Source organism: Lotus japonicus, chromosome 3, assembly GCF_012489685.1.
Source record: "Lotus japonicus ecotype B-129 chromosome 3, LjGifu_v1.2".
NCBI classification, from domain to species: Eukaryota; Viridiplantae; Streptophyta; class Magnoliopsida; order Fabales; family Fabaceae; genus Lotus; species Lotus japonicus.
The window spans coordinates 1801039-1822252 of NC_080043.1; the positions used below are offsets into that span (position 1 = coordinate 1801039).

Consider the following 21214-nt stretch of genomic DNA (forward strand, 5'->3'; position numbering starts at 1 on the left):
AGATAAATATATTTAGTGGGTAATCTTCTTCTTGGACTTGAAATTTAGAGCATTGTTGTAGAAACTTCAGCACGTTTAAGTACTGAGAGCACAGTATCTTACGTGCGGCTATGTTAACCTTGAGGAGTAAACCCAGCATTGGATTACACTGGAGGTCTGTCGGAATTTTTGGTTTCAAGTTAGTGGCATAATATTTCCAGCAATTTCTACTGGCCTTTCCAAGCTTGGATACAACTGTGTTAACATAAGTACATGAAAACACTTATTTTTGAAGTCTCTTGCTGTATTCTCATTTTATACTTTTGCAAAATATCATGACCACATGTATTTAATCTTCATATGCAATTTTCCAAAGCTGAAGATGATTGTTGGGCTGAAATGAATTGAGATGATGAGGTATGTGTCATATGATTTTTATATGTTTTTTTTAGGGTTGTCTAAATGACCCATGATAAAGTTTGGGTTAAATAACCCACCATCCAATCACATTTGAGATAAATGAGTTGGAAATAAATTAATAAATAAAATCTAGAAATTCCAACTCACTTATCTCTAATGTGATTGGATGGTGGGTTATTTTATCCAAACTTTATTATGGGTCATTTAGACAACTTTTTTTTGTTCCAAAACATTGTCATTGGGTAATCTGGTATTAATTATCTGTCAAGATGAGTCATAATTAAGAACATTCTATGATTCCTTATTCAAAGTAACATGTTATTGATATTGATATTCATCTCTTCCCATGTTAGATCCGTTACTGGTGTACAATCTAAAAAGTTAGGACGGAAGATTATCTTGAGGTAAGGTTCTTTTGGAACATCTTTTTTGTTTTCAAGAGCAAAAATAATTTTTCATTATGTTGATTAGACATAACGAAAAACATATTAGATAGAACACCCCAGGTATATCATATTCATACCAAAACTATGCTAGCATGTAGACTGTGGGGAAATTATGTTTGGCTGTTGATGGCCTACAGTATAAAGTTGTTAGTCAGTAGATCATTTTTGTCTGTATTGCCTCTCTTGACAGTTGACATAACATTTTTTGAAGATTTGGATTTTCTTCCTAAGAGTCCTAGACATTGTATCATGCTACCTTATTTTCGATAATTGCATGTGTTTTTTTTATAGGCAATAAGCAAAATATTGGATAGAAGTACAAGGAGTACTTCAACCCAACACAAGAGATGAGAAGAGAAGAAAAAGAGACAAGCTAAAAAGTAAAAACAACCATATACAAAAGCAAAGACCCTAAACATAACGATACTACCCAACCTAATACCACCTTGAACATGTGTTGTTAGTTCAAATATTTAATTTGATCAACATTCTATTAGGTTCATGACCATGTCTTTTAGTTTAGTTTCTTCCATATCCTTCTCTCTCTCCACTGGGTATCAAATTTTGAAATTTGATTTCATTTTCTTTGTTACAGCTGGATTGTTGCTTCAAAGTTTGAGTCCTTTCTTCAACATGAAAAGTAGGTGTGTTTTATTTTTGACAGAGTTGTTAAGCTGATTTAAAACTTTTTTTTTTATAAAAAAAGGGCCAAAGAAACTTAAAAGATAAAAATGACGGCAGGAACTCCGGCACCGAAGGAAGAGAAGACAAAATCAAGGAGGAACAAGGAAATTGTTGATGAGAATGCGCCTCTGATACGTACTCAGGTAACTAATGTTGAATTTGATGATTTTAATGGAGCTTCATTTTCTAGGACTGATTTCAATTTGCAACTAAAATCATTGTTGATGATGGGATCATGGGCTTGCCAGTTGCCTATATATATGTGTATCAAAGTTGTGGGAGTTCCTGGTCTTCTTGCTATATTGTCAATAGAATTCTTTACAGAGAGTTGATGATTAGGTTTCCTAGCGCAGGAATCTTTTAGTTGTTGGTGCTGATCTCTTTCCATTAGAAAACTAGGAAAAAGATACAATTCGCAATCATCGGTGATTTCACTGCAATTACCTCAATTGTATCTCCCCGCGCAACGCGCGGGTCTTAGTCTAGTTTTATTTCTAAACCAAAAGCTTAGCTTATTTACATCATGGTCAAATAATGGTTACCTTAGATTTGACAATAATCACTCATGTGTGAATTGGAAAAAAAAAAACCACCACTAATGCATAAGATGTAATAGTAATACTTAAACTCCACTAATGCTCGAAATGTAGTGAACCACTTTGTATGTCTTAACAACTACTAACACTATAACAAAAATTTATACACAAATACACTACATATTTAGTCAGTCTTATTCACCTACGCGTTTATGTGTGAATTGGAAAGAAAAACCACCACTAATGCATAAGATGTAATAGTAATACTTAAACTTCACCAATGCTCGAAATGTAGTGAACCACTTTGTGTCTTAACAACTACCAGTACTATAAGAAAAATTTATACACAAATACACTATATATTTAATCAGTCGTATTCACCCGCGCAACGCGCGGGTTGTAGTCTAGTAAAGTGTGAATTGAGAAGACTGTGCTTGTGCAAACTGATGACCCAGGATTTAGAGCTATTTTCCTAGTTTATTGTCATTTAGTTTAAATATTTTTTAGGATATTTTGGTCATTTTAGGACACATTAGAAGTAATTCATGCATTTTAATATTTTAAATATGTTTTAGTTATTTTTATAGTTTATATATTATTTTTATGGATTTATTAGGATTATAAGTATTTTTATATTTTATTTATTTTCTGTTATTATCTTCTAATGATTTTATTTTATTTTTATTGTTGTTTTAGGGGAAGATTTGGAAAAGATAGAGAAAATTCGGAATTAAAAAAGAATTCTGGAGGCTGGAATTATGTGCCGCGCGACCGCGCGAAGTTACCGTGTACTTCTGGTGCGATCGCGCCACTTGTCAGCGTTCTGGAATTAAACGCACCAGATTTCGTGCCACATTGGCTTACAGCGTGCGCAACCGCACCGGATCACTTCCTCAGGAGAAAAGGACAAAAACGTGGCTCTGATTCCCTGCTGCGCGCACATGCTATTACGGTGCACCATCACCCATGTGCACCACCAGATCCGAATCAGACGTCAGGAATTGCGAGGGTGCATGTTCTTACGCTGTACCCTGCCACACTGGATCTCAGCCCCACCAGAACGTGAAAACCACTATAAATAGCGTTTTAAACCTAATTTTTGGGATTCTAAGCCCCTAGTGACGAATTGGAGCAACCCAGAGACATAATTTTGGTTCTTGAAAGTACTTTTTCAGGTTTTCTTAGATCTTTTATGTTTTCCTTCTTAGATATTGAATTGTTTCTCATGTCTATGAGGAACTAATCCTCTCTTTAGCACTTGAGATGTGAATCCTTTTTATTTTTATGTCTTGATATTTCAGTTCTTTGTATGACTATTGAGTTTTTAATCTATGTATTCGTTTCAGTTAATTTGTGCTTGAATCGATGCGAGCTTTTTACTAATTCTTATAGGAACGAAAGTTATATTAAGAATTAGGGAACCACGGGAGCGAATTTATTAGACCTTCCCTACTGCTTAGGAATAAGAGTAGAATCTAATAGTGGTGGCTAGTATAAGAAATTTTAATCTTCAATTCAAGAGTCTAGGTGCTCGTAACACAGACGTAGTAATTGAATTGAAAGTCTTGCTTAGCTATTAATTTAGTAAGTAAGAACATAGGCTAAATCACCATAGGGAGAACTCTCAATTTCATACAAACATTGTTTTGTTTAAGGCATAGATTAAATTGGTGAAACTATACTCAGGTGCTATCTTTCCCATATAAATTAAAAAATCTCGTTAATTGCTTTATTTTATTTCTGTGAAATTGAACAATTGAATCACCCCCAACTTGTTTACTTTTATTCTCTAAATCATAAAATTAGTCTGAATCAATAATTGAACACAATCTCTTGGGTACGATATCTTTTATATTACTTCGGGCAAATTTGTATACTTGCAAATTGGCTTATCACAAACAAACACTAATTTATTGTGAATAACATAGAGATTCTTTGAGTTGAAAAGTACTTCCATATTAAACGTAACTCAAATTTTGATTAGTTGTCCAATTCTAACGTGAATGAATGTTGGAGTGAATCCAATATATATGTTATATTTATGAAAATTCCCTGCAAGTGGGGACCCTACATGGCTTGGTGTTGCGATGGATCTTAACATGTAAACAAAGAAAACCTCTATTATGTTCTTTCTTTCCAACACACAGTGCTTATTTATAAAACACACTTAAACTAACACTAACCTAAGTCTATTAGTGCAGCAGTAATATTATTTTTCAACAAGCATCTGAAACGTTTGAATGCTTGAAATGCTTCTGATTTATTCCGTAAAAAATAGCATTATATCTTTCGACTAAATCGTAGTGTTTTTTTATAAGCAAAATGTTCATTTAAGGAGGTACTAGGGGCACCTCAACCCAAATGATACAAGGAAGAAAGGTGAAGAGAGAAAAAAGGAGACAAGAGACAAAAGAAAACCACCTAAACTATCCAAACTCAAAACAAATCCTACTGCCAAGATTATCACTCCATATACATATACATAGATTCAACAAAGCCATAAAGTCAAGTATGCCTGCAAACTTAAGTAACAGGCCCAAGGGAGAAAAACCAAGGAGGAAAACCGTGATCCTTCATCCTTGCTTTTCTCAGCAAAAATTAAAATCTAAGTTGCAGCATGACATTGCAGCAATGAGAAAAAAAGAGAAGAGAAATCAGCAACGAACCAAGGACTAAATCGTAGTGTTGATTCTCTATTGCATTTTCTCTTTAGACAGTGGTGATGGCGAGATTGAGGTACAAGTATTAAAAGATGGATCAGTAAGTTTTCATTTAATAAATATTTAAAATATTTTTATTCATAAATTGTTCAAATGCATTGGTCCTCTTTCATAATCATGCTAATTTTCAGATTAAAATTGATATGGAATCGCCGATACTAGAAGCACCACATGTGCCTACCGCTGGAGTAATTGAGATGTGTATTGGCATGGGGAAACCCTACAACATAATCTTTGCCGGAAAATTAATACGGGTATCCTTTTATATATCATGTTGAAATTCTAGATCTATTCAAATTAGTGAATCGATTACAATTTACTTTTTTCTCCACATGTATCATATTTGTTTAAATTATTTTGTTACAGAACGTGCTTGTGAATACTGGTCTAGAATTTGATTAGATATTGCTTGATAATTGGAATAAATGGAAATTCCTCATACCTTTGGACTTATGTTGCATGCTAGAACTTGTATGGGTATGATTTCTCTATTGAAAGAAGAAGAAAAATAAATGTTTTTAAGTCACACCTAAAATTCTATTAACTACTGTAATTAATATACAGTTTATGGACATGTTCAAAGTAATTCAGAGTTCAAGATGCGCATCTGCCACCTTGACATTGGTTAGAAGATCTACTATTCAAACTTTGTTTGATCGTTTTTGTTCGTGGGGTTAATGTATGTCTTCCAAAATGATGTGTATGTGCAGAGGAAGTTTGTTACTTTGAGAAGCGGCTTGTACTCTTGTTGTTACAACAGTTCTAAACGACCCTCCAGAAGTACTGCAACAACAAGAGCACAAGTCGCTTCTCCCACGTAATCAACTTCTCATGGACATACACAACATTTTGGAAGACATACATTAATTACACAAACAAAATACGATCAAATAAAATTTGAATAGTAGATCTTCTAACCAATGCCAAGGTCTCATATGTGCATCTTCTACTCTGAATTACTTTGAACATGTCCATAAACTGTATATTAATTACAATAGTTAATAGAATTTTTAGGTGTGACTTAGATAACATTTATTTTTCTTCTTCTTTCAATAGAGAAATCATACCCATACAAGTTCTAGCACGCAACTTAAGTCCAAAGGTCTAAGGAATTTCTATTCGTTCCAACTTATGAAGTAATACCTCATTAAATTACAAACCAGTTTTCGCTTTGTAACAAAACAATTTAAACAAGTATGATACATGTGTGTAAAAAAGTAAATTGTAACTGATTCACTCATTTGAATAGATCTAGAATTTCAATATGATATATAAAATGATACGTGTATTAATTTTTCCGGCAAAGATTATGTTGTATGGTTTCTCCATGTCAATATACATCTCAATTACTTCAGCCGTAGGCACATGTTGTGCTTCTAGTATCGGTGATCCCATATCAATTTTCACCTGAAAACTAGCATGATTATGAAAGAGAACCAATGTATTTGAACAGTATAATATCAATAAAAAGATTGTAAATATTTATTAAAGAAAACTTAGATTAGTCTTTTAATACTTACACCTTAATCTCACTATCACCACTGACTAAAGAGAAACTGCAGTAGAGAATCAACACTACTATTTAGTCTAAAGATATGGTGCTATGTTTTACGAAATAAATCAAAAGCATTTCAAGCATTCACACGTTTTCAGATGTTTGTTGAAAAAGAATCTAACTGCTGCACTTAATTTATGATTCTAAGTTTCACAAATCTCTAATCTCTAATTTCTTCTACAACTTTAATTCATATTTTAGATGCTAGTTCTAAAATGAAACTTACTGCCCATTTAAGAAGTTGCAATTTGATGAAGGAGGATATTTTAGCTTCCCATAATTCATAAAATTCTACATAAAATCAAAAGACTTCTATATGAGGCCTAAAGCGAACTTTAATGAAAGACATTTTTATCTAATTATTTTTTATTTAACATGTCTTATTTATAAAAATTTAAGGCTTTTTCTTTTTATTTGAGACCTTGTTTACAAAAATATGAGGCATTTTTTTACTTAGTAAAATTTATTTATTTTTGGAGGCCTAAAGCCCTAGCTTGGGTCGCTTGGCCCTTGGGCCGGCCCTTGCGCCGGCCCTGACTCCTTAATAGAATGGAGTCAGTGAAAGAAAGAACATAACACTTTTATATTCTCACTTTTGTCTGTTTCTGTAAACATACAGCAATTTGTAAGAAACTTAAATAATTGAAACTAACTATGGATAAAAACATTTGAACAACTCTTGAGGAGACGTGTAAAGTAAAATACATAATTGTTGAGAAACCAAGATGGAAAGAGAAAATTAAACTGAATTGAAAAATGCTTGGAAGTGCTTCTTAGTTTAGAAATTGTAAAATAGTCTGAATTTTAATCGTTATTTCATTTTGTATGATTCATTTCAATACTATCCTGATATAAATTGGATGGAATGAGATGTGTTGAATGAAATACAAGTTCAACAAACAACATGTTTGGATAGTAGTTCATGTTGGTGCTTTGCTGGAATAAGAGTATTTGAGGCAGCTTTGGCAATTCATAAGCTTGGATTAGAAAAATACTCGGAACAACACATGTTTGATTTGTTACATTCGAGAACATAACACTTTTATATTCTCACATTTTTCTGTTTCTGTAAACATACAACAATTTGTAAGAAACTTAAATAATTTTTTTTTGAACCATAAATCTCATTGTCATTTGATTGATAAAAAGTGATTACAGGAGCTGCAAATTACATCAAAATGGAAGAAATGATTATCAGAGACCTAGAGACCTAGACGACACTATTGCCCTCAGCACCTAAAGACCTAGAAAGAAACCTATTCAGCCATCCTACTACTTCTTCAAATCGGGGGCTAGTTCATTGCTGAGCTTGTTCTCACGAGCTGCAAAATAAATCAAAATGGAAGAAATGATTATCAGAATACATCCCAGAAATGAAAAGCAAAAGCGAACAAAATTAATTGAAACTAACCAAGTTCCTCTTGGAGACTTTCCTTTCAGGTTCAGGAGGGAATGCTTCTTCTGCTGCAACTGTTGCTTGTTGTTGTCCTTCATCCACTGCTGTTGGTGCTTCTTCTTCCCCTCCTTGTGTTTCTTCCTTGTCAGTGCTTAGGGTGGCCTTAAGCCGGTCAGGGAGGGTAATGAGAATACATCCAATCATAATACATATAGCGAGAATCATATACTTAATCCAAAAGTTAGCAGTTCTCCCACCAAACTCAATAACTTTCAGACCAAAACTATTTGCAATTGAAACCAAAATGGAAACTCCACCCTGTACAAATGATAAATTGTAGTAGGAGCTCCCGACTACAACTTCGAAGGCTAACACGATTAGCATGCCATAGCAGAAACCATTGAGACGGAGAGTCAAGTCTATCATGTCTTTAGGGATATCTCTACCGCAGAATTGGCCCGCTGAAATTGACAGATTAGAGATAGCTATTTGCACAAAAGATTGCACACAGTAAAAATAACAGAAGCCATACACTTGGAAATAGATATTGCTATCAATGATGCTTTGAAAAGCAGATTTGAGCAGGTAACTTGCCGTCCAACCACAAAACGAGAATAAGCTGAAACCCAGCACCGCAGTTGACACATAAGCTTCTACAATTTTGTGCCCCTTCATCAGCATTCCACTCAGTGGTTTAAATAGCATGAGTGCCATGAATAACACAATGGCACAGTTGAAATACCACTTTCCAGGTGGATTCATTCTGACAGAGAAGGAGCAAGAGAGTGAAGGAATTCGGTTGAAGGAATTTTGGGGGAAGAAAGGCAGTTAGTGAGAGTGGTGAGAGAAACTTAAATAATTGAAACTAACTATGAATAAAAATATTTGAACAACTCTTGAGGAGACGTGTAAAGTAAAATACATAATTGTTGAGAAACCAAGATTAAAAGATAAAATTAAACTGAATTGAAAAATGCTTGGAAGTGCTTCATAGTTTAGAAATGATACAATAGTATGAATCTTAATCGTTATTTCATTTTGTATGATTCATTTCAATACTATCATGATATAAGTTGGATGAAACGAGATGTGTTAAATGAAATACAAGTTCAACAAACAACATGTTTGGATAGTAGTTCATGTTGGTGTTTTGCTGGAATAAGAGTATTTGAGGCAGCTTTGACAATTCATAAGCTTGGATTAGAAAAGTACTCAGAACAACACATGCTTGATTTGTTACATTCGATAACATAACACTTTTATATTCTCACTTTTTTCTGTTTCTGTAAACATACAATTTGTAAGAAACTTAAATAATTGAAACTAACATGGATAAAAATATTTGAACAACTCTTGAGGAGACGTGTAAAGTAAAATACATAATTGTTGAAAAACCAAGATGAAAAGAGAAAATTATACTGAATTGAAAAATGCTTGGAAGTGCTTCTTAGTTTAGAAATGGTAAAATAGTATGAATCTTAATCGTTATTTCATTTTGTTGGATTCATTTCAATACTATCCTGATATAAGTTGGATGGAACGAGATGTGTTGAATGAAATACAAGTTCAACAAACAACATGTTTAGATAGTAGTTCATGTTGGTGCTTTGCTGGAATAAGAGTATTTGAGGCAGCTTTGACAATTCATAAGCTTGGATTAGAAAAATACTCGGAACAACACATGCTTGATTTGTTACATTCGAGAATATAACACTTTTATATTCTCACTTTTTCTGTTTCTGTAAACATACAACAATTTGTAAGAAACTTAAATAATTGAAACTAACTATGGATAAAAACATTTGAACAACTCTTGAGGAGACATATAAAGTAAAATACATAATTGTTGAGAAACCATGATGAAAAGAGAAAATTAAACTGAATTAAAAAATGCTTGGAAGTGCTTCTTAGTTTAGAAATGGTACAATAGTCTGAATCTTAATCGTTATTTCATTCTGTAGGATTCATTTCAATACTATCCTGATATAAATTGGATGGAACGAGATGTGTTAAATGAAATACAAGTTCAACAAACAACATGTTTGGATAGTAGAGTTCATGTTGGCGCTTTGCTGGAATAAGAGTATTTAAGGCAGCTTTGGCAATTCATAAGCTTGGATTAGAAAAATACTCGAAACAACACATGCTTGATTTGGTACATTCGATGCGAAAAAATATAAGCATAAAGTACATGATGAACACATACTTCATGTCTTCCAATACCTAATGTTTAATGGTATCAGCACAACACGCGACTACTGCACGAGTAGGCATGACCAGCCTTACCAGCGCAATGTAAATATTTACTTAATTATTATTATTTGAGTGTCCAATATAAACTGCTTGGTACCATGGTGACAGGTTTTCCATCAGGTCTTTAGAATAAATCATGTAAAAAAACACTATTGTTTTCACATCATGATTTATTTATAGTTGATCTCATGGTTTAGACAATAATTATATTCACATCATGATTTATTTACAGGATGTGCACTTGTCATGTACAATTGGTTTTTTTTTTTGTGACTATAAAATTTTGATACCGAAAGGAGAAGAGTGGGGGCATTCCATAGCAAGCTTTGTGAAAGAACATTTAGTCACATTCAAAAGAAACAATGATATACTACAACATATAAGAAAAAAAAATCGAAAGTAACCATACACCTCAACGAGATGGAGTCACTGAAAGAAAGAATATAACACTTATCTATTCACACTTTATTTTCTATTTCTGTAAATACACTACAACTTATAAGAAAGATAAATAATCAAAACTAACCATACTTGCCTTGTACGTTCTTGATAATTGAGATGAATCTTTTCACGCATCACAGTCTCTCATAGTTAATAATTTAGTAGGAAAAATGCGGAAGTGAAAAACATAGAAAAGTAATGAATCTATCTAATTATTTATTTTAAAAAGACTTACCCTTGATACATAACTGTCTTGACTAAAAATTTTTACATCAAAGGTTTTGTATCTTCCACTTGTTAAGAAGTATACAATATTTGCACTAACACTATTGTGTGAGATGAATATCAATGTGACTTGTCTTGCAGAGCATCGATCTTTGACGAATACAATGTCCAGGTTATTAAGTGGCGTAAGAAACAAAGTGAGATCACGTGACATTAAATATAAATTAAAGTTAACCATTTTAGTAAAATAAATTTAAGGGTAAGGTCGGCATAAGTGGTGATATATGCATGATTGTTTTAAGAGTTAAGAATAAATACAAATGCAAAATCAAAGTCTAATATAGAATTCAAAACTGAAAAAATGGAATAAAGTGTGACAATATGTTCTCAAGCACCAAATACGACAACAAAGTCTAATTAAGAATTAAAAAAGTCAAGAAGCTAGTGATATATATATATATATATATATATATATATAATTGTTTTCACTCCACAAGATTTCCATTTACCATCCATGGAAATGAACTACACAAGAATCTTGCAACAAAATGACATATTAGAAGGAAGAATTTGTTCAAACTCATTTGATTAATAGTATCGAACTTACTCTGTCAGCATGACCCTCTAGAACTACCGCCACTGTAAGAGTACAATCTACTTTACTCTTGGAATAAATTTCTCATGCACATAAACAATGAGGAAGAGAAACAATAATCATCAAACAGAGTTTGAATTATAGATGATATAACCAATGTCATGGTGCGAGGTGCGCATCCTTAATCTGACTTATTTAGAACTTGTCTAATCTTATATATTAAATCACAAGAGTTAGTTAGAATATCATTTGTGACTTAGATAACTTTTTTTCTTCTTCTTTTCTTCCATAGAGAAATCTGACCTATGTTAGTTCAACATGGCTTATCTTATGACGTTAAAATTTCAGTTCCAATTTCTTCTAGCTCCAATTCATCGACCAGCAAGTTCTATTGCACAACAATTGAAACAAATACAATAAGCGTGGAAAAATAAGTAAATTGTAATAGATTCATTCCATTAAATAAATCCAGAATTTCAATATCATATATAAAAGTATACCCATATCATTTTTTACTAAATGTTATGCAAGGAGGTGATCTCATGCCAATACACGTGACATTCCAAATTACTCCAGCTGCTATTAGTTTAGATCTAATCACACCATCACCATTATTTGCAGAAAGGTTAGTAGGCAACATTTAGTATCAGTTCATCCATGTCGACTCTAACCTTAAAATTGTCATGACTATGAAAGAGAACCAATGCATTTGAACTAAGATGCTACCATAACTTTTAGAGAGGGTCATTATGAATTTGGATCCACTCATATGAATTTTGATTCCCAACAAAAATCAATTGCATTTCGCGTCCCTAAAGAAAGTCTTTTTTTTGTTCTTGGTGAAGGGATGTTGTTTCTATTTTTGTGTTTTTTTGGGTTTTTTATGGAGAAAATGATGAAGAAGATGAACTTGTTGGGGTTTTTTTGTCTGGAATTGGAAGATGAATATGTGGATTTTCTAGGTGAGTAGGACTCAAAGATGATAGATTTGTGGGTTCTTAATTTTTATTATTTTTCCTGATGCCGTTAATTTATGGACGGAATTGGACGGAAAACTATTTTTGCAAACGAAGACTTTCGTTAGGGACGTGAAATGCAATTAATTTTTGTTGGGAATCAAAATCCACATGAGTGGATCCAAATCCATAATCACCCTCTCTAAAAGTTATGGTGCATAGATAAACCATTTGTTGAAGTGGTGCACCCATAATCACCCAAGCATCACCCATAAAAGAGTTGATCTTAGAAAAATTTTGGATTATTTTATTGTTGGATGGGAGGGTTGCATTGACCTGATAAGAAAGTCACCAGGTTGATGCTAGTGTTCGTCCCGCGCTTTCCCAAAATGATTTCTTCTAAGGATAGATTTTTCGACCCTTACATCAAAGAGATTTTGCATGTTCCTCTTCTCACCTTTCTCTGACTTGAGCTATCTGGGAGCAATCAATCCTATTACCCTTCGCCGTAAATGTCAAATTTCCCATCACCTCCCCTTTGTCGGCGACAATTAATAATGTTGAGACTAACCTAGTGCAGGATAACATGCATGCTATATCACTAATTATAGAATTAGACTGATTTTGATTCTTGAAAAGTTCAACATTTCTGTAGAATCACACTTCGGTTATGAACAACACTAAGTTGATTTGCCCCCTTCCCCACCGACACTAAATTTCGATGGTTGCTCTAATCCATCGTCCTTATAAGTCCTCATCTTCCCCCTTCCCCACTCAAGCCTAACTCCACACTGATGTGAAACCCTCTCCTGCACCCTACACTGATGTCGCCCCTACCTCCCACAGCTTCACCCCGGCCCACCTCACCCCACCTCTCTATCGCCCCTTTCACCACCAGATCTTTCGTCGCCTCTGCCCTCAGCTCCCCGCCTGCTCCTACAACTATATCGTCTCCACCTCTCCCCCTCAAACCCTCACGTTTTCAATCCCAAGCACACCTCTCCACCACCGCCCCACCTCCCTTACATGTGAATAAATCTGCAGTTTTGCTTCTGTGTTTCTATACTGAAAGCTAGATCATGGACTCTAGAAAAGAAAACATGACACTCCCATCTCATGCGCTCAAATGTAATAATGCTTCACTTGATTATGGGCATGCCCTCGTCTTGATGAACTTGGTTACAAGCAAGAGCTCAAGCGTGATCTTTCGTATATTTCTCGTCTTTTAATTTCTTTCTTAGTTTTCCATTTCCAACTTCGGTTTGGATGCTCGAGTTTTTACTACTTTCTATTGGTTCCTCCTTTTAGCATAGTGAGGTCGTTGCATATTTCTCCCTTTCATTCTCTATTATATCAATGCTAACTAGAGTCGTCGCCACCTTTTACAACATCGAGCCCTGTAGTAAGATTTACATGTGAGGTTACTGTTCTGATTCTTTGTATATTTTTTTCTCTCAGTAATAAACGTATTTTTATAGGTGTATGGTTGGTTGGGTCAATCACTTCCCAATTCTTCTTTGAGCATGCATTATTTAATCTCATATATTCTTTTTGACTCCGGAAGTCGACACCCTACATATTATGTACAACGGATATAGAAATTTTAAATTGTGGAAAAAAATATGTATACATTTTATAGATAAGTATATATAAAACATATTAATGCACATTATATATACGTATATAATGTAACCAAAAAATATATATACGTAATGTAAGAAATAATATTATGGGGGCAACGGGTAGACTTTTTCCCCCTCAGTTTTTTGGTGCACCCCGAAATTTGGATCAGTTAACAAGGACTGAAGGACCTTGATTTTTGCTTCCCATGTAATTGATTTTCATTGGATGTTTAGCTGGGAAAGCAAAGTATTTAATGTGAAGAAACCAAAGTCTGATAACAATGAGCACAAGGAGGTACGTATTTCCTTAGATTGGAATTGTGGAACATCTTCAACTTGATGATTTTTAATTTAGTGTGGGGAAAGAATATAGGCAGGCTTCTATTTGATCATTGATGCGTAAGTTACGTTGCTTTTAGAACACTAGTAATCAGACTTGTTCTTGGTTGGAGGAGTGTTGGGTACTTTCAAATTTCAATATAAAAATTCCTAAAGGCCTGGGTTTTATAACATTTTAGCTTTTATCAATTGCCACTTAATTGGGTTAGTATCTCCAATTATATGTTACACGTCATCAATATTAAAATTCTTCAAGGCCTGGGTTTTATAACATTTTAGCTTTTATCAATTGCCATTTGGGTTAGTATCTCCAATTATATGTTACACGTCATCAAGAGCATTATAGACTCAATATGATTTTGGTTCGGGAGGCTTGGACATGAGCTAACGTAATAAGGAATAAAGAGAAACTGACGTCACATCTTTATTCAAAATTTCAAGATATTGAGTATGAGTAATCTATTTTATTTAACAAATGTGAGACTCCAACTCACACTTGAATTCTCATCATTCTTCCCACAAGTGCGAGTCACCACCACACTACCACGTGCTCCACCTTAGTGAATGTTATCCCACACTTAGATCATCCCTCGCCTCACCACGTTAACCTGACACGTCACCGACCTCACCTACCAGGTCAGGAAGATCGTGCAGGGTTGGGCTGGCTGACATTAGGCCCTGGTCAGTGTAAGTTAAAACCAGGTCGAAAGGGTCAAGATGTGGGTGTAAGAGGGTTGGGTCTGCCGAACCCAGGCCCAAGTCATGTTGCGATGAGCCCATCGGGTTCAAGCTTTGTTATGGGCGGTTTGGTGCGGTCGAGTGGGCTTGCATAGCACAATAGAATTTGGCGGAACCACATAATCACAGTTTAAAGGTTTAACTCGCCTATAGCTTAATCGGTTAACAGACTACATAGCTCTTATCTTCTCAACATCTATTTAGAACTATTTCTTTCAGTGATTGATATATTTTGGAGTTTAGACCTTATATCATTCAGTCAGCTGTTAGAATCTCAATTCGAAATAGTATCGTTGGATCAATTTTTTCCCTAAAAAATAATTTTTAAACAAATTAAAAGCTAGTCGTAGAAGTTTTTCTTCAGAATTGATTCTGCTTTAATCTTAGGATCAATTGAAAAACATAGGTGGGTTCGTAGTTTGTGAAAAACATGAGTGAGTAAAAATCATGTTAGACGGACGTTATCTTTCCTAAACTTCACCATTTTCTATTAGACAAATTCTGGTCAATACGTACAAATCCTGTACAAATGGATGATACTTAAGTGAGCGTTTGTTTTTACGTTCAGAGGTCGTGAACTTCCACTAAATGTGAACAAGTGCATTGACGTAGAATATATATTGAAGTACATGTTAACATAAAGTAAACAAACTTGAACTTAAACAAATGAACTCATGATTAAGCGACAGCCGACAGAGAATAAAAGAAGTCAAGTCCTGAGATATCGGAGGAAAATTTAGGATGTCGAAGGAGACCACAAAGAAAAAATATCAACGTAGGATTAAGATATATGCGCATCTAAGCAGCATCTGCGCTTCTCTTTTACCGGTGAGTTTGATGTTCAAGTTATAGGTTCAAAACACACACCCTCATCCCGCCCAGAATTAAACATCTCGAGCGTGAAGTTTACAAGCTATACATATGCAGGTGACTCAATAAACAAATACAGATAGGTTCTGATATCATATTATAGTTTAAATTAAGCCTAACTCGACTTCAAAACTTAACTAAGAGGTGAAAGTTAGTACCATGTATATAAACTTATTTGCAATGAGATATAGTCAATGTGAGACGTATTAACAATTAAAGGATGAGATGTGCAACTAGCACGGAACACCGTGGTTATATTATTTGTGTATATAGTATATACACTAAACTAATAAATAAATCACATTTTCATCAATTTTTATTAAATGTTTCAAGATTATTAACAAAAAAAAAGATTGTCTGAAACGAATCATACCATTACCATATGAAATATTGTTGTCTTCCTTGCCGTACAATGTGTTTTGTTTTGATTCAGTAGCAAATTACAAACTTTCGAAGAGGCCAAATTAAGGGCTGATTCCACGCAGCCACACACACTTAACGACTAACACAACCTGCCTAAATCAACTATATATATATGTCCTTCACACACAAGTCACAACACCAAAATTAAGCATAACTTGCAACACTCTCTGCTTGCGCTTCCCAGGTCTGAATTCATTCCAAATTCTTCAATAAAATTGTCCATTTCACATATGTTGTTTTCATATTAAATTTTTTGTAAGGACTATCATATGCTCCATTTTTTACCAATGTGTCACGGGTGGATAGCTGGTTAAAGTGGTGCAATATTTGATTTTCTTTGATTAATGTGGCACTCACTATCTTAAGAGAAATATTTTCCTTAGTTCATCAGTATTATATTGTTGTTTTTTGTCTTCCATAAAAATCTTACACCTTATCTTTCAATTATTGACCGTTAATTTTACTTTGTCAAATTTTCATCCATTTTCCTATTTTCTAATTTTTCCGTGAGTAGAAACATCTCAAAAATTAGAGTCATTATACGTGTACGTACATACACACTTCAGCAGACATTCAATCGACCCGCTAAACTATATGTGGACTGCAATGTATGCACCGCTATAATTTTCACAAAAATTAAAGACAAAGCATTTAAGATATTTGTAGGAAACCAAGAAAAACATCTACTATATATTTTATAAAAGAAAATCGTTATCCACAACATTATAACACATGACACTCTAAGAATGACTTTCCTCACACCCATCTCTCTGGCTGACAAGTGTCACAGTCAGAGAGACTTTCGCACATTAAATACACACATTAGTACACCTATTTAATTATTTTTAATTATACAAATCAATTTTCCTCTAATTTGTCATCTAATAAATTAGCACCTATTAAATGGACTCTCATAAATACAATTCATGCACAGCCCACCAAAAGCCTACAATCATAAAACAATTAAAAGAGTCATATTTGCACAAGAAACACAAAAAAACATTCAGAATTGGAAAATTAGTATTAAATGCAACCACAACGTTACTATTGTTTTGGCAATCAGATATCTAAATGTTAAATGCTTGACTTTTTCACCCGTGATTTCACGTTTTGATGCTTGATATTTTTTTCAATCATATTTGAAAATCCCACGTTTTTTCAATCAAATTTCCACAATTCCATGCGGGTCATTCAATATGCTTGACTTTTTTAATTTTGAACGAATAAATGATGGAATCATGGCCAGATTCTTTTATAAAATATATGATGCAATTAATTTTTAAAATAAATGGTATATCCGTTTTTTTTTAAATCACATTTGAAAGAATTTTTTACATTTTAATGCAATGACAATTTGTTTAAGAAAATTCTTTTTCGAATTTCATTGATTAATTCTAAACAGTTTAATTATAACCATTGATTACCATCACTTAATTTAATTATGTATCATTGACAATTTTAAACATTTAATTCGTTGACATATTTAAAAAAATCATAATATAACATTTAATACTAATTACTATTTAAAAAACAGAAAATGTTGTTTTCCTTATTTAACATAAATTTAATTGAATTGAATTAAAATTATTTTATTACACATCAATACTAGGCCAAAAATTCAAATAGTCATGCAATTAATTATGAGCCAAAATTACGTTATTAACTTTATTTATAATTAATTATTTCTAATTTTAAAGCAATAATTAAGGTGATTAATGATTCTAAAATAATTAATCCAAGTAAGTTTTATTTCCCTAATTACAAAGTCATTAATTTTCGAAAAAAGTCAAAATAATTAAACATAATTTGCGTGTGTGGAAAATTAAAAAATAAAGTTGATTATATGTTTGTATAAAACGTTTTTTAGAAATACGGTTGTATGTACTATACTGTACGAACTATGTACTTGAACTAATTAATACATGTATATGTATACACACATCCTATAAAAAACTTCCACGGGAAAAAACATTTTACATAAAAAATAATTCATGTAAACATTAATAATTTTTGCTAACTCTTTATTACCCTTCGACCCTTATGTCTCATAGCTCTTATCACTTTTGCAACTCTTGGTAACAATTATTCATCTAATTTAAGTATGTTTTTCACAATTTTAAAAATGTTTTTGACAAAATATTTATGATTAAATATATGAAGTTTTTTCAAATTTTGCAAGTTGTGTGATACTCATTGTTATTTTACTTGGTTGAATACTCATTTTTGTGATCGTCAATTCATTATTACGTGCCTAAATAATGAGATCAATATTTACCGTGCAATGCACGGGACAAAAACGCTAGTTCATTATTCCATTAGCAACTCTGTTCCCAGGTGAGTCAGTGCTCCTAATACATACAATTTGATTTGATTAATTGTAGAAGGATTTGAAAACATATAAAAAGCACAACTTTGGAAATTCTGTGCAATTGATTCTAAAGTAAGAATCAATTTTAGGAAGTAATGTGAGTAGCTTATGAGTGTTCTGAAGATGTTATAAGGCTATACATTTAAATTTGGGGTCTTTTTGATGAAGCAGGTGATAATGGACTACTCAGCAGATAAGTTTCTTACTAGCAGTGTAGGGAGAGAGTTTATAGCTGGAGGGTTTGGAGGCACAACTGGTTTCATATCCAGTTACCCATTCGACACACTCCGCATCATACAACAGCAATCCAAAAAAGGCTCTGCCTTCAAAATCCTTAGAAATGTGATTGCTAAGGAAGGACCAACTGCTCTGTACCGTGGCATGGCTGTGCCTTTTACCTCTGTTGCCTTTCAGGTGATTTTTTCACTTCCCCTCATTGTTTGCTTCTGTCAATATTACATTGCAAGTGAATTAAAGTATGAAATAACAAAGAAATATAGAGTGGAATTAGAAGTTAAAAAAAATACTCCTCTCATCAAATCCTTATTATAATGACTAACAAGTTATTCTATTGTTCTTTTCTATTTTGTAGAATGCCATGGTTTTTCAAAGTTATACAATTTTTACAAGGGTATTCAGCCCATCTGCCTCTTCTAATGGTGCCCCACTTCCCATCAAGGATGTTGCTTTAGGAGGATTTGGCGCAGGTGCTCTCCAAAGTCTATTAATGTCTCCTGTTGAGTTAGTTAAAATTCGTCGTCAGCTTCAAACTAGCACTGGCCAATCCACCGAAACAGACAAGAGTCCTATTAGGATCGCTAAGAACATTTGGAAGAATGAAGGTCTTCGTGGCGTGTATCGAGGACTTGGCAGCACTATGCTTAGAGATGCACCTGCATATGCCTTCTACTTCTCCACATATGAATACATGAGGGAAAAGCTTCACCCTGGATGCAGAGAAAGCGGTCAAGATAGCCTGAATACTATGTACATAGCAGGGGGATTAGCTGGGATAGCGAGCTGGGTTTTCAACTACCCTGTAGATGTTATAAAGACAAGATTGCAAGTTCAGACACCTTCTTCAATGAAATACAAAGGCATTATGGATTGTGCCCTGAAAATCATTAAAGAAGAAGGTCATGTTGTGTTGTGGCGTGGTTTGGGACCTACGATTGTTAGAGCGTTTGTCGCAAATAGTGTTGTATTTCCTGCTTATGAGTTTAGTCTAAGGCTTCTGTATAAAAACTGAAGCATTAGTTAAAATGTTCCAAGCTATCAAGGGGGGATTATTCCTCTCAGTGTTCTAGGGTGTTTCATTTTGGAAGGAATAACATGTTTGCTTTAAAATAACATGTTTCACTACACAATATTCACCATAGCTACACCTACATATGTTACCTCTATCATCTTCAAGCTGTATTTATGAGCCTCCCTCCATCACCTTCCCCATGCGCACACTTCACAAACCATATGATTAATTTGTTTAAACCACCATTAAGGGTTAATGAGTTAGGCTGTGTAGAACCTGAAACCATAGTATTGTTGTAAGTCACCACATCTCGTGCAACCACTTTCTTGGGCATTTCCTCAAACACGTTGCAAGCATCATTCAACCTCCCACCTCTGCCAAGAATGAATATCATGAGAATGCTTGTAACCTGTTTGCGCTTTTTCCCATGTGAAGAATCTGAAAGCTAAGACCAATCATTGCTTAATTTCTTCAGAATTTGCTTAACCGAAAAGTTTGGTACCTGAAAACCAAATTCATGAAGTGCTAGAGCAACTAGCTCAAGAAAAGAGTGGCATTCCTTGAGGAGAGTGCAGATTGTTTCAACATCATTAGTTGGTCATGTAGGCGATTTCTGGTAGTGACTTAATTCCACTCTCTTCAAACCCCTTGCGTATAAAATGTTTGTAAAAACTAGGGGTGCACTGGCGCCGACCCAATCAATTATCTCGTCCTGAACCAACGCATCGATTGGATTTCTTCAGGTCTAGTGATGAGTTTGGGTTTAAAAAATTGTTCTAATCGAAAATTAGGGTTAGGTAGAAGATAAGCCTAACTCATCCAACGAACACCCTTAGTTACCTACTAGCACCCCAAGTTACACTAACTTCAAAACATAACTTTGCATATGCACAAACTATTCACGAAGGATTATAATTTCATATATTAACACCTAAAAAAAATCAATTTTACGTCGTAGTGACTCAAATCCTCCAGCAACCTGATATGTACTCATGGCGGAGGAAATGGACTAAGACGCAATACTTTCATGGCTAAATCTGGGGGAGGGCAGGAATCACTTCAGGCGCAATAGGCTGTCTCTTATAAAGACATTTGTGTTGGTGTGAATGGTGGTAGTTACTTGGAAGATGAAGAGGAAACCCTTCAGGATTGCTTCGGCCCGGAGTCCGAGGAAAGCGATTATTGGTTAGATAAGAAGGAGGATCCTGAGAGTCCCAAGAAGAAAGCGCATAATACCTTGTGTCTTGTGATTGAGATTACTAGAGAGGAAAGGAAGGAACCTTGTAAGCAGTGGGAAAAGGCAATCTTTGTCAAGTAGTTGGGGAAGAGGATCTTGAGGCTCTAGCAAATTGATGGAGATTAGGAGGTCATCGACCTTGATTGTGACTTCTTTGTCATT

General features: G+C 34.0%; 1 protein-coding gene across 1 annotated transcript; it reads left to right on the forward strand.

The window, feature by feature from the left end:
- Window positions 1-18666: 18666 nt before the first annotated feature.
- On the forward strand, window positions 18667-19882 carry LOC130748912 (mitochondrial arginine transporter BAC2-like). The gene is made up of 2 exons (XM_057602162.1): window positions 18667-18980; window positions 19159-19882. Exons 1-2 carry the CDS (start codon window positions 18729-18731, stop codon window positions 19813-19815), a joined length of 909 nt encoding a protein of 302 aa, XP_057458145.1. The 5' UTR covers window positions 18667-18728; the 3' UTR covers window positions 19816-19882.
- Window positions 19883-21214: the final 1332 nt, after the last annotated feature.